Raw genomic sequence first — 13,876 nt, 5'->3', positions numbered from 1 at the left:
AGAGACACACATAGGCTCAAAATAAAGGGATGGAGGAAGATCTACCAAGCAAATGGAAAACAAAAAAAGGCAGGGGTTGCAATCCTAGTCTCTGATAAAACAGACTTTAAACCAACAAAGATCAAAAGAGACAAAGAAGGTAATTACATAATGGTAAAGGGATCGATTCAACAAGAAGAACTAACTATCCTAAATATATATGCACCCAATACAGGAGCACCCAGATTCATAAAGCAAGTCCTTAGTGACCTACAAAAAGAGACTTAGACTCCCACACAATAATAATGGGAGACTTTAACACCCCACTGTCAACATTACACAGATCAAGAAGACAGAAAGTTAACAAGGATATGCAGGAATTGAACTCAGCTCTGCACCAAGTGGACCAAATAGACATCTACAGAACTCTCCACCCCAAATCAACAGAATATACATTCTTTTCAGCACCACACCACACCTATTCCAAAATTGACCACATAGTTGGAAGTAAAGCACTCCTCAGCAAATGTAAAAGAACAGAAATTATAACAAACTGTCTCTCAGACCACAGTGCAATCAAACTAGAACTCAGGATTAAGAAACTCACTCAGAACCGCTCAACTACATGGAAACTGAACAACCTGCTCCTGAATGACTACTGGGTACATAACGAAATGAAGGCAGAAATAAAGATGTTCTTTGAAACCAGTGAGAACAAAGACAAAACATACCAGAATCTCTGGGACACATTCAAAGCAGTATGTGTAGGGAAATTTATAGCACTAAATGCCCACAAGAGAAAGCAGGAAAGATCCAAAATTGACACCCTAACATCACAATTAAAAGAACTAGAGAAGCAAGAGCAAACACATTCAAAAGCTAGCAGAAGGCAAGAAATAACTAAGATCAGAGCAGAACTGAAGGAAATAGAGACACAGAAAAAACCCTTCAAAAAATCAATGAATCCAGGAGCTGGTTTTTTGAAAAGATCAACAAAATTGATAGACCGCTAGCAAGACTAATAAAGAAGAAAGGAGAGAAGAATCAAATGGATGCAATAAAAAATGACAAAGGGGATATCACTACCGATCCCACAGAAATACAAACTACCATCAGAGAATGGTATAAACACCTCTATGCAAATAAACTAGAAAATCTAGAAGAAATGGATAAATTCCTCAACACATACACTCTCCCAAGACTAAACCAGGAAGAAGTTGAATCTCTGAATAGGCCAATAACAGGCTCTGAAATTGAGGCAATAATTAATTGCTTACCAACCAAAAAAAGGCCAGGACCAGACGAAGTCACAGCCGAATTCTACCAGAGGTACAAGGAGGAACTGGTACCATTCCTTCTGAAACTATTCCAATCAATAGAAAAAGAGGGAATGCTCCCTAACTCTTTTTATGAGGACAGCATCATCCTGATACCAAAGCCTGGCAGAGACACAACAAAAAAAGAATTTTAGACCAATACCTTTGATGAACATTGATGCAAAAATCCTCAATAAAATACTGGCAAACCGAATCCAGCAGCACATCAAAAAGCTTATCCATCATGATCAAGTGGGCTTCATCCCTGGGATGCAAGGCTGGTTCAACATATGAAAATCAATAAACATAATCCAGCATATAAACAGAATCAAAGACAAAAACCACATGATTATCTCAATAGATGCAGAAAAGGCCTTTGACAAAATTCAACAACCTTCATGCAAAAAACGCTCAACAAATTCGGTATTGATGGGACATATCTCAAAATAATAAGAGCTATCTATGACAAACCCACAGCCAATATCATACTGAATGGACAAAAACTGGAAGCATTCCCTTTGAAAACTGGCACAAGACAGCGATGCCCTCTCTCACCACTCCTATTCAACATAGTGTTGGAAGTTCTGGCCAGGGCAATCAGGCAGGAGAAGGAAATAAAGGGCATTCAATTAGGAAAAGAGGAAGTCAAATTGTCCCTGTTTGCAGATGACATGATTGTATATCTAGAAAACCCCATCGTCTCAGCCCAAAATCTCCTTAAGCTGATAAGCAACTTCAGCAAAGTCTCAGGATACAAAATCAATGTGCAAAAATCACAAGCATTCTTATACACCAATAACAAACAGAGAGCCAAATCATGAGTGAACTCCTATTCACAATTGCTTCAAAGAGAATAAAATACCTTGGAATTCAACTTACAAGGGATGCGAAGGACCTCTTCAAGGAGAACTACAAAGCACTGCTCAATGAAATAAAAGAGGATACAAACAAATGGAAGAACATTCCATGCTCATGGATAGGAAGAATCAATATCGTAAAAATGGCCATACTGCCCAAGGTAATTTATAGATTCAATGCCATCCCCATCAAGCCACAAATGACTTTCTTCACAGAATTGGAAAAAACTACTTTAAAGTTCATGTAGAACCAAAAAAGAGCCCGCATTGCCAAGTCAATACTAAGCCAAAAGAACAAAGCTGGAGGCATCATGCTACCTGACTTCAAACTATACTACAAGGCTACAGTAACCAAAACAGCATGGTACTGGTACCAAAACAGAGATATAGACCAATGGAACAGAACAGAGCCCTCAGAAATAATGCCACATATCTACAACTATCTGATCTTTGACAAACCTGAGAAAAACAAGAAATGGGGAAAGGATTCCCTATTTAATAAATGGTGCTGGGAATACTGGCTAGCCATATGTAGAAAGCTGAAACTGGATCTCTTCCTTACACCTTATACAAAAATTAATTCAAGATGGATTAAAGACTTACATGTTAGACCTAAAACCATAAAAACCCTAGAAGAAAACCTACCCAATACCATTCAGGACATAGGCATGTGGAAGGAGTTCATGTCTAAAACACCAAAATCAATGGCAACAAAAGACAAAATTGACAAATGGGATCTAATTAAACTAAAGAGCTTCTGCACAGCAAAAGAAACCACCATCAGAGTGAACAGGCTACCTACAGAATGGGAGAAAATTTTCGCAACCTACTCATCTGACAAAGGGCTAATATCCAGAATCTGCAATGAACTCAAACAAATTTACAAGAAAAAAGCAAACAACCCCATCAAAAAGTGGGCAAAGGATATGAACAGACGCTTCTCAAAAGAAGACATTTATGTAGCCAAAAACCACATGAAAAAATGCTCACCATCACTGGCCATCAGAGAAATGCAAATCAAAACCACAATGAGATACCATCTGACACCAGTTAGAATAGCAATCCTTAAAAAGTCAGGAAACAACAGGTGCTGGAGAGGATGTGGAGAAATAGGAACACTTTTACACTGTTGGTGGGACTGTAAACTAGTTCAACCATTGTGGAAGTCAGTGTGGCGATTCCTCAGGGATCTAGAACTAGAAATACCATTTGACCCAGCCATCCCATTACTGGGTATATACCCAAAAGATTACAAATCATGCTGCTATAAAGACACATGCACACGTATGTTTATTGTGGCACTATTCATAATAGCAAAGACTTGGAACCAACCCAACTGTGCAACAATGATAGACTGGATTAAGAAAATGTGTCACATATACACCATGGAATACTATGCAGCCATAAAAAATGATGAGTTCATGTCCTTTGTAGGGACATGGATGAAGCTGGAAACCGTCATTCTCAGCAAACTATTGCAAGCACCAAAAACCAAACACTGCATGTTCTCACTCATAGATGGGAATTGAACAATGAGATCACATGGACACAGGACGGGGAACATCACACACCAGGGACTGTTGTGGGGTGGCGGGAGTGGGGAGGGATAGCATTAGGAGATATACCTAATGCTAAATGACGAGTTAATGGGTGCAGCACACCAACATGGCACATATATACATATGTAACAAACCTGCATGTTGTGCACATGTACCCTAAAACTTGTATAATAATTTTAAAAAAAAGAAAAAAAGTTGTACGTATTATCATAGAAAAATCTCAAAAACATAATGTTAAACAAATAAAATCAAGGAGTCTAGGGATACAAAAACAATTGTCCTGGGTATATCAAGTTTAAAGAAGCAAATGATGCTGCTTATGGTACATATGCTCATATGTAAGTAGTAAACATATAAAAACAATTTCTGGAAAAGTTAAGTACTAAATTGGAAATAAATTTTCCTCCAAGTATCTAAGGAAAATATGAGGACATAAGGAGCTACAATTGTTTCAATAGCTTTTAAAATTCCTCTTTTTTTTTTCTTTTTTTTTTTTTTGAGACAGAGTTTTGCTCTGTCACCCAGGGTGGAGTGCAGTGGCACGATGTGGGCTAACACCACTCTCCTACCTCAGCCTCCTGAGTAGTTGGGACTACAGGCACCCGCCACCATGCCCAGCTAATTTTTTTGTATTTTTAGTAGAGACAGGGTTTCCCTGTGTTAGCCAGGATGGTCTCCCTCTCTTGACTTTGTGGTCCGCCTGCCTCGGCCTCCCAAAGTGCTGGGATTACAGTTGTGAGCCACTGCACCTGGCCTAAAATTCTTTTTTTAAAAAATCTAAACCCAATATAGTAAAATGTTGAATTTTAAAAAGTTGAGTGCTAGATTACAATTTTAGTACTCTATATTACTGTCAACATAATTGTGTGCTTGAAATAGTTCAAATAAAAAGTGCATAAAGGATCTCTATCTCAACAAAAGAACAAATTATTCAGTAGTAAATTCTGAAGACAGAGAGGTAAAGAGAAAAAAGAATAACACATAAATAGTAAAAATTCAGCTATTATACAGTAGATACAGTTCCAGTTGCTCTTACAACATGGACTTTCTTGGATGCCCTGATTATTTTAAAAATATGTCAACTAAGACCTTGGTTGACCTCAAAGATCCAGGAATAATGCCTAGTCTTCAAAGTAACAACATATTGTTATGAAAATGCCTGAGACATCTAGGATATCAAGCTATTTGCTTAATATTCCATAAGACTCTGAACAGCTGAACTGGCCTTTCCTTGGATTGAATACTGTTTAAGGTTGATGTTTAAAATATAAAGTTTATTCTTCCTGGCTTACAAATCAAGTTTATAAACCAACTCGTGCTCTTTATGTAACCAGAAGCATAAAGAGAAATATTTACATCATGTTAGATGTCTTTAAATAGTCTCATACATGGTTATTTTCTTAAAGAACGATTCTATATCAATTTAATTTTCACTTTTAATTCGCTATGAAAATTTTATGTGTAGACATAGGCCAAAATTTAGCCCAACATTTTGGAACTTTGCAAATTCTCAATTTTATTGAATTCTGCTAGTGAGGAGCTAGAATATTTAAACAAGTATTTTAGAAGTATAGGGTAGCATATTCTGACAGTATTAAAGTATAAAAACATAGATAAGGAGAAAATGAGACTAATTTACTAGATGAAAAGTTATTTAGAATCAGGAAAATGGTTGTCTAATGGGTGACATTTCTCTAAGCTTTTAATACATTAAAACAAATTACTGTTGTGCAATTATCTCCAATTATTGAATTGTGTTTAAATTCTAGCTCTTTCTTGCAAGTCATTTTTACCACTGAAAAACAAATAAACAAAAAACTTCGAATCTCCTGTGGTAATTTGTGTTGTTGTAATTAGTCTTTAAAGATATTTGGAAGTAGCCTTCGGTTTCAGTAGCTATGGCCAAAAGTAAGAGTGAGTATTACCACATTTTATTCATGTGTTGAAAATTACAGAAAGTTTGACAAGACAAGGGTCTGATTATTAGAAAGTTGCTTGTTCAGACTATGTAGCAATTTAATCCTGTAGGCAGGGGGAGACATTTTGGTATTTTTAAGCAGAGAAGTGGCATAGTGAGATTTCAGCATTTTCACATGTGAAAAATAAGCATAGAATTAAAAATGACTTCTTGATGTTCATGGTGTGCAACTGGGTGGATGTTAGTGCCATTTAAAAATAAGAGGAAGTACAGTGGGGGAAACAGGATGGGATTGAGAGAACATGGTTTCAGCATTGAACTCTATGAGTCTGAGATGTTTTGAGGTGTATCTGGTAGGCAGTTTTATACATGGGTTTGGTGTTCAGGCAAAATGAAAGTTGGGGTTACTTTGTGGTTTCTGGCCTAGAGATGACAGAAGCAATGTAGTAGGGAATGCAGTGAACATAAACAGAAAGGGATGGTCAACTTGGTGCTAAAATTAGTGTATATCTTGATGTAAGTCAACATTAATTTCTCTCTATCCCAATGAGATGTCTCTAAGGTATTTAAGAGCTTAAGGTTGATGAATTTCCATTTATCAGAAACTAAATTTATTAAGGACTAAATCTTTATTCTTAATATCTACTGCAATCTGTATCAACTAAAAAGTTAAAACTTCTACAAAACAACAAGTTTTCCTTAAATTATGATTTGTTATTGTAAAAACTAGTAAGAAAAAATTCCACCAAATGAAAGCATTTTCTAAAATTCATACCCCATGTACCTATTTTTAAATACAATTGGTAAATTGATGAAGCTCTATTTTCATTTTGAATGTTCATCTGTTTTTTTTTTTTTTTTAAAGACATTTATTCAGCGTCACAATCAGACTATTACATTTAACAATCAACAGCATGGGTGCAAAAAAAAAAAAACTACATTAAAACCCTTTGTTGGAATGCTTTACACTTTCCGCAGAATAGAAATTAAAATAACCTGTTATACAGCTAGTCACAAATACAGTCCTCGAGTTTTTTGCCCATACACATGAGTATGTGTCTAAAACATGTCTTCTTTGTAGCAGCTAGGCCCTGCCACCACTGTGCTTGGCTGAGTTCACAAATCTCTTGTAACCTGTAGCTTCCCTGTCACTTCTCTGGCTCTCTTCTCCTGCTAAGCTTTGTTTCCTAATTAAAATCTTCTGCCACTGCCATAGCTACTGCTGCTGCTGGAACTGCCATAGCCACCTTGGTTTTGCGGTTTTGCAAAGTATTGCCTCCACCGCCATAGGGGCCAGAGCTTCTGCCTCCAAAATTTCCTCCCTTCATGGGTCTAAAATTTGAAGACTGATTGTTGTAATTGCCAAAATCATTGTAGCTTCCACCACCTCCAAAATTGCTTCCATCACTACCAAATCCATTATAGCCATCCCCACTGCCACCATATCCACCAGCACCACAGCTGCCACCAAAGCCACGACGACCACTGAAGTTTCCTCCACGACCAAAGTTGTCATTCCCGCTGAAACCACCTCCACGACCACCACTAAAGTTTCCAGAACCACTTTGACCTCTTTGGCTGGATGAAGTACTCGCCATCTCTTGCTTTGACAGGGCTTTCCTAACTTCACAGATGTGGCCATTCACAGTATGGTATTTCTGAATGACAATCTTATCCACAGAGTCATGGTCGTCAAAGGTGACAAAGGCAAAGCCCCTTTTCTTGCCACTGCCTTGGTCAGTCATGATTTCAATCACTTCAATTTTTCCATACTGTTCAAAATAATCTCTTAGGTGATGTTCTTCGGTGTCTTCTTTAATGCCACCAACAAATATCTTTTTCACAGTTAAGTGGGCACCTGGTCTTTGAGAATCTTCTCTTGAGACAGCTCTCTTTGATTCCACGACTCTTCCATCCACCTTGTGTGGCCTTGCCTTCATAGCTGCATCCACCTCCTCCACAGTGGCATATGTGACAAACCCAAAGCCCCTGGAGTGCTTGGTGTTTGGATCTCTCATTACCACACAGTCCATGAGCGTTCCCCATTGCTCAAAATGGCTCCTCAGACTCTCATTGGTTGTTTCAAAGCTCAGCCCTCCAATGAAGAGCTTCCTCAGCTGTTTGGGCTCTTTAGGAGACTCTGACTTAAACATGACGGCAGGGAGAAGAGAGACTTTAACGATGCTTCTTCGGCGGCGTCCACGGGCAGAAAGGTGTTCATCTGTTTTAAAGAAAACAATTACAAACTGATGTTTTTTGTTGTTGTTGTTTTGTTTCGTTTTGTCAAATTGCTTTGACTTAGGTGGACTCAGTGCCATAAAATACACAGTTTCAATCTGATAGACAGGGGGCCCGTAGAATTTGTAATAGATGGTTTCTTTAAGCACAGGGACTTTGAAGAGGTCTTTGAAGATGGCTTTAAAGATGTAAATTCATGGCACAGTAAAATAGTGACAGATTTCTCTGACAGCTTTTGGTTAAAAATATTTTAAATTATTTTTTCATAGTATTTTTCTGTTTTATTTACATTAAAGAGCACAAAGTCTTAGATATAGTCTTGAAAAAATTCTATTAGAACTTTAAATCTCAGTGCTAAATGAGACCAAACCAAAATTATAACAGTTTCCCATCCATCTTCTACCAGTATCTATTGTCTCAAAAATGTAGTTGAATTAGGCATATTGGATATATTTACATATTTGATCTGTTAACAGCAAAATATTAAGTTGGTGCAAAAGTAATTGTGGTTTTGCCATTAAAAGTAATGGCAACAACCTCAATTACTTTTACACCAACTTAATAATAAAGTTAATTTCTGTCATTGACTTAAATAGAAACAGTAAAATGCATTATGTATTTTAAAAAATAAAACACTGATATATGAGAATTTTGATTTGAATTTGAACCCAAAATGATACATGTAACTTGATAAACAGAAATCAGCTCTTTTGGACCAGCTCCTCAGAAACAAACATTTCTAGTCATTAATAAAACTTGGAGCTCTTTGCTTTGTGATTACATAAAAACAACAAACAACAAATAACAACAAATAACAAACAAAAATCATCTCTTTTGGTTAATATTCATATAGGATCATTTTATATAAGTATACAAATAATTTAACAAAAATATAAAAATTAATATATTTCTGTATGTAGAGAGTTAACTGAGATTTATATGATATAGATGTATATCTACGCAATCTAAGGAGGAAAATCACACTGCCTAGACAATTCTTCTCTATTTTCCATTTACTCTAACCAAGGGAGTGAATAACATAGAGAAGTATTTTGTGGCATCTCTTGCCAAGATGGCAAATTAGATAAAGTTCTGATTTATCCCTCCCAATTAACCCTAAAGAAATGCTAAAGACAATGTCAACAGGATGGTGTGAAGGGTGATAGGAACCAAAGGAAAATAAAAGTGTTCCATTCTTATTTTACAAGTGAGGAAACATAGATACTAATAAGTGTAAGAAATCAACAGTGAATACATGTATGTCTTAAGGACAACCACTATAGAAATAAAATAATAATAATGTCATTTAAACTAATGGAAGAGAACTATTTTTATCCAGGAAAAAGCAGGAGAACAAAAGAAAGGAATGAGTGTGGATCATATGTATCAAATATGAAACAACGGAATGGAAATGTGACCTAATATGATATGTAGAACAAATGGGAAAAAAAACATTAAATTTATGAATTAAAAGACAAAGAATTCAGATGGGCTTAAAAAATTCTAACAAGTTATGAATAAGAAATAAATATAAAGCAAAAAGATACAGAAATAATGAAGACAAATATATATTAAAAATACTGAGCAAAGAGTCCACAGGGATCATGGCAGACAGGAGGCAGGACTAGACTGAAGCTCCAACTGGGATGGGCAGAGCAGTGTGTGGAGGCTTGTATCATGAATTTTTGCTCCAGAATGAATGCAGATATAAATCAGCAAGTCTGAGAGGACTCACAGAGCCCCTGAAGGAAGTGGATTGTTCCTGCAGGACCTGGGAGACACCCCAAATACCATGAGTGCCCAAAATGTGGAAGTGGGAAAGGGGGATCATCCATCCTCGAACACACCCCTCCACTGAGGAAACTGAGGGCCTAGATTATGAGAGAAGATTTTGACCTTACTTGGAGCTGAGTCAATTTAGAGAGCCGAGTGAAATACAGAGGTAGAGGAAGCAGCAGAAAAAGCCCTGGGAGCTTGCTGGGTTCCCTAGTAAGCCATTTTTGTCTGGCCTCACAGGGGTCCTTTGGGATGGCAGCCAGAGGCACTGCAAAAAGGCCACAGGGAGAAGGAAATCTCCAGCTGAGCATTGTAACAGTTTGAATTGATCAAGAAGCCTCCTGGCCAGAACTCAGGGGAAGGGAGTGAATTCAGTGTACAGACTCCACAGGCAGGGGAAGAAGGAAAGCCATATTTGGTTTTGCAGCTGGGATGTGGGTAGCCTGGGGCAAGTTCTCAGCACAGCTCGCCCACTGACTGGAAACAGACTGGGTGCTGTTGGGGGCGGGGCATGGTGGGAGTGAGACCAGACCTTTGGATTGCATGGGAGCTGGGTGAGGCCTGTGACTGCTGGCTTTCCCCCACTTTCCTGACAACCAGCGTGACACAGTAGAAACAGTCATAATCCTCCTAGGAACATAACTCCATTGACCTGGGAACCTCACCCCCATATCCCACAGCAGCTGCAGCAAGATCTGCCCAAGGAGAATCTGAGCTCAGATATGCCTAGCCCTGCTCCCACCTGATGGTCCTTCCCTACCCACCCGGGTAACTGGAGACAAAGGGCATATACTCTTGGGAGTTCTAGGGCTCTGCCCACCACTGGTTCCTCTCCATCCTACCACAGCTGATGCTTTTGAGAAAGCTGCAGCTCCTGGCAGGGGGACAATCAGCACAAAAATAGTGCATTAAACCACCAAAGTTAAGAACCCTCATGGAGTCCATTTCACCCCCCTGCCACCTCCACCAGAACAGTTGCTGGTATCCATGGTAGAGAGACCCACAGACAGATCACATCACAGAACTCTGTGCAGACAATCCCCAGTATCAGCACAGAGCCTGGTAGACTTGCTGGATGGCTAGATCCAGAAGAGAGAATTTCTGCAGCTCAGGTCTCAGGAAGCCACATCCATAGGAAAAGGGGGAGAATACTACATCAAGGGGACACCCTGTGGGACAAAAGAATCTGAACAACAGCCTTCAGCTCTAGACCTCTCCTCTGACAGAGCCTACCCAAGTGAGAAGGAGCCAGAAACCAACTCTGGTAATATAATAAGGTTCTTTAACACCTCCAAAAAATCACACTAGTTCACCAGGAATGGACCCAAACCAAGAAAAAAATCCCTGATTTACCTAAAAAAGAATTCAGGAGGTTAGTTTTTAAGCTAATCAAGGAGGCACCAGAGAAAGGCAAAGCTCAATGTAAGGAAATCCAAAAAAAGATGCAATAAGTGAAGGGAGAAATATTCAAGGAAATAGACAGTATAAATAATAAACAATAAAAACTTCAGGAAACAATGGACACACTTATAGAAATGCAAAATTCTCTGGAAAGTCTCAGCAATAGAATTGAATAAGTACAAGAAAGAAATTCAGAGCTCAAAGACAAGGTCTTTGAATTAACCCAATCCAACAAAGACAAAGAAAAAAGAATAAGAAAATTGAAAGAAGCCTCCAAGAAGTCTTGGATTATGTTAAATGATCAAACCGAAGAATAATTGGTGTTCCTGAGGAAGAAGAGAAATCTAAAAGTTAGGAAAACATATTTGAGAAAATAAGGAAAACTTCCCTGGCCTTGCTGGAGACCTAGACGTCCAAATACAAGAAACACAAAGAACACCTGGGAAATTCATGGCAAAAAGATCATTATCTAGGCACATTGTCATCAGGTTATCTAAAGTTAAGATGAAGGAAAGAATCTTAAGAGCTGTGAGACAAAAGCACCAGGTAACCTATTAAAAAAAAAAAAAAAACCTGTTAGATAAACAACTGATTTCTCAGTTGAAGCCCTACAAGCTAGAAAGGATTGGAGCCCTATCTTTAGCATCCTCAAACAAAACAATTAGCCAAGAATTTTGTATCTAGAGAAACTAAGCTTCATATATGAAGTATACAGTATTTTTCAGACAAACAAATGCTCAGAGAATTTGCCACTACCAAGCCACTACTACAAGAACTGCTAAAAGGAGCTCTACATCTTGAAACAAATCCTGGAAACACATCAAAACAGAAGCTTTTTAAAGCATAAATTTCCCAGGACCTAGAAAAAAATACAATTTAAAAAACAAAAAACCAAGGTACACAGGCAATGAATAGCACAATAAATTAAATGGTACTTCACATCTCAGTACTGACATTGAATATAAATGGCCTAAATGCAACACTTAAAACATACAGAATGGCAGAATAGATAAGAATTCATCAACCATCTGCTGCCTTCAAGACACTCACCTAAAACATAAGGACTTGCACAAACTTAAGGTAAAGGGGTGGAAAAAGGCATTTCAGGCAAATGGACACCAAAAGTGAGCAGGAGTAGCTATTCTTATATCAGACAAAACAAACTTTAAAGCAATGGCAGTTAAAAAAGACAAAGAGGGACATTATATAATGATAAACGGCCTTGTCCAACAGGAAAGTATCACAATTCTAAACATATATGCACCTAACACTGGAGCTCCCAAATTTATATAACAATTACTAATAGACCTAAGAAATGAGATAGACAGCAACACAACAATAGTGGGGGACTTCAATACTTCACTTATAGCACTAGACAGGTCATCAAGACAGAAAGTCAACAAAGAAACAATCGATTTAAACTATACCTGGGAACAAATGGGCCTAACAGATATATACAGAACATTCCATCTAGCAACCACAGAATACACATTCTATTCAACAAAGCATGGAACTTTCTCCAAGATAGACCATATGATAGGCCACAAAATGAGCCTCAATAAATATAAGAAAATTGAAAATATATCAAGCACTCAGACCACAGTGGAAAAAAACTGAAAATCAACTCCCAAAGGAACCTTCAAAACTACACAAATACATGGAAATTAAATAACCTGCTCCTGAATGATCATTGGACCAAAAATGAAGTCAAGATGGAAATTTTAAAAATTCATCAAACTGAACGACAATAGTGACACAACCTATCAAAACCTCTGGGACACAGCAAAGGTGGTGCTAAGAGGAAATTTCATAGCCCTAAACGCCTATATTAAAAAGTCTGAAACAGCACAGACTATCTAAGGTCAAACCTCAAGGAAGTAGAGAAACAAGAACAAGCCAAACCCAAACCCAGCAAAAGAAAGCAAATAACTAAGATCAGAGCAAAACTAAATGAAACTGAAGCACAGCACAGAGGATTTTTAGGCCAGTGAAACTATTCTTATGATACTGTAAGAGTGGCTCCATGCCATTATACATTTGTCCCAACCCATAGAATAGACAACACCAAGAGTAAACCCTAATGTAAACTATGGACTTTGGGTAATAATGATGTGTCAGTGTAGGCTGATTGATTGTAATAAATGTACCATGGTGGTAGAGAACCTTGATAGTGGGAGAAGGCTATGCATGTGTGGGGATAGTAGAAAATCTTCGTACTTCCTACTAAATTTTGCTGCAAACCTAAAACGGCTTTAAATAATAAAGTATTATTTAAAGGAAAAAAATGCAGAGCAAAAATGAGCAAAAAATAGTTAATATCTGACAAAATATGTTTTAGTTGAAGAAATATAAGCTGCTTAGTGATTATATTTAAAGACATTTTTATCTGTTAAGCCAAACATTAAAGGTTGAAATAATTTTTAGAATAAAAAAATAAAAAAGAGTAGAATATATACTTTTGAAATAATAGTTGCTGAAGCTAGCTGATGGATGCAGGGAACTTATTTTCTCCCTATTTCTGTGTATTTTTGAAGGTTTGCATAATAAGGAAGTTTGCAAATGTAAAGGGGCAAAAAATGGTATTAAAATCAGAGGAGAGTCATAATAGAAAGACAAAATACATCCACTTAAAATGCATATGTATTGAATATCACAAAATCTAAGCAATAACTGGATGATTCATTAGGAAAAACTAAATAAATCAATAACTTTAATTGGCTATTTTTTAAATTTATTTTAAGTTCTGCAAAACAGGTGCAGAACACGCAGGTTTGTTACATAGGTATACATGTGCGCTGGTGGTTTGCTGCACCCATCAACCCATCACCTACG

At 37.4% G+C, this 13,876-nt stretch overlaps 1 protein-coding gene across 1 annotated transcript; it reads right to left on the bottom strand.

The window, feature by feature from the left end:
• Positions 1–3,586: 3,586 nt before the first annotated feature.
• LOC100981230 (heterogeneous nuclear ribonucleoprotein A1-like) lies at positions 3,587–10,564 on the bottom strand. Its single transcript, XM_055115261.2, has 2 exons — positions 10,176–10,564; positions 3,587–7,850 (listed from the first exon to the last, which is right to left on the bottom strand). Exons 1-2 carry the CDS (start codon positions 10,312–10,314, stop codon positions 6,817–6,819), a joined length of 1,173 nt encoding a protein of 390 aa, XP_054971236.1. The 5' UTR covers positions 10,315–10,564; the 3' UTR covers positions 3,587–6,816.
• Between the last annotated feature and the right edge of the window lie 3,312 nt (positions 10,565–13,876).

The sequence above is a fragment of the Pan paniscus genome, chromosome 6 (assembly GCF_029289425.2).
Source record: "Pan paniscus chromosome 6, NHGRI_mPanPan1-v2.0_pri, whole genome shotgun sequence".
In the NCBI taxonomy this organism is placed as follows: domain Eukaryota; kingdom Metazoa; phylum Chordata; class Mammalia; order Primates; family Hominidae; genus Pan; species Pan paniscus.
Note: the sequence above shows the minus strand (reverse complement) of the source record. Positions and strands in the feature narration are given on the sequence as shown.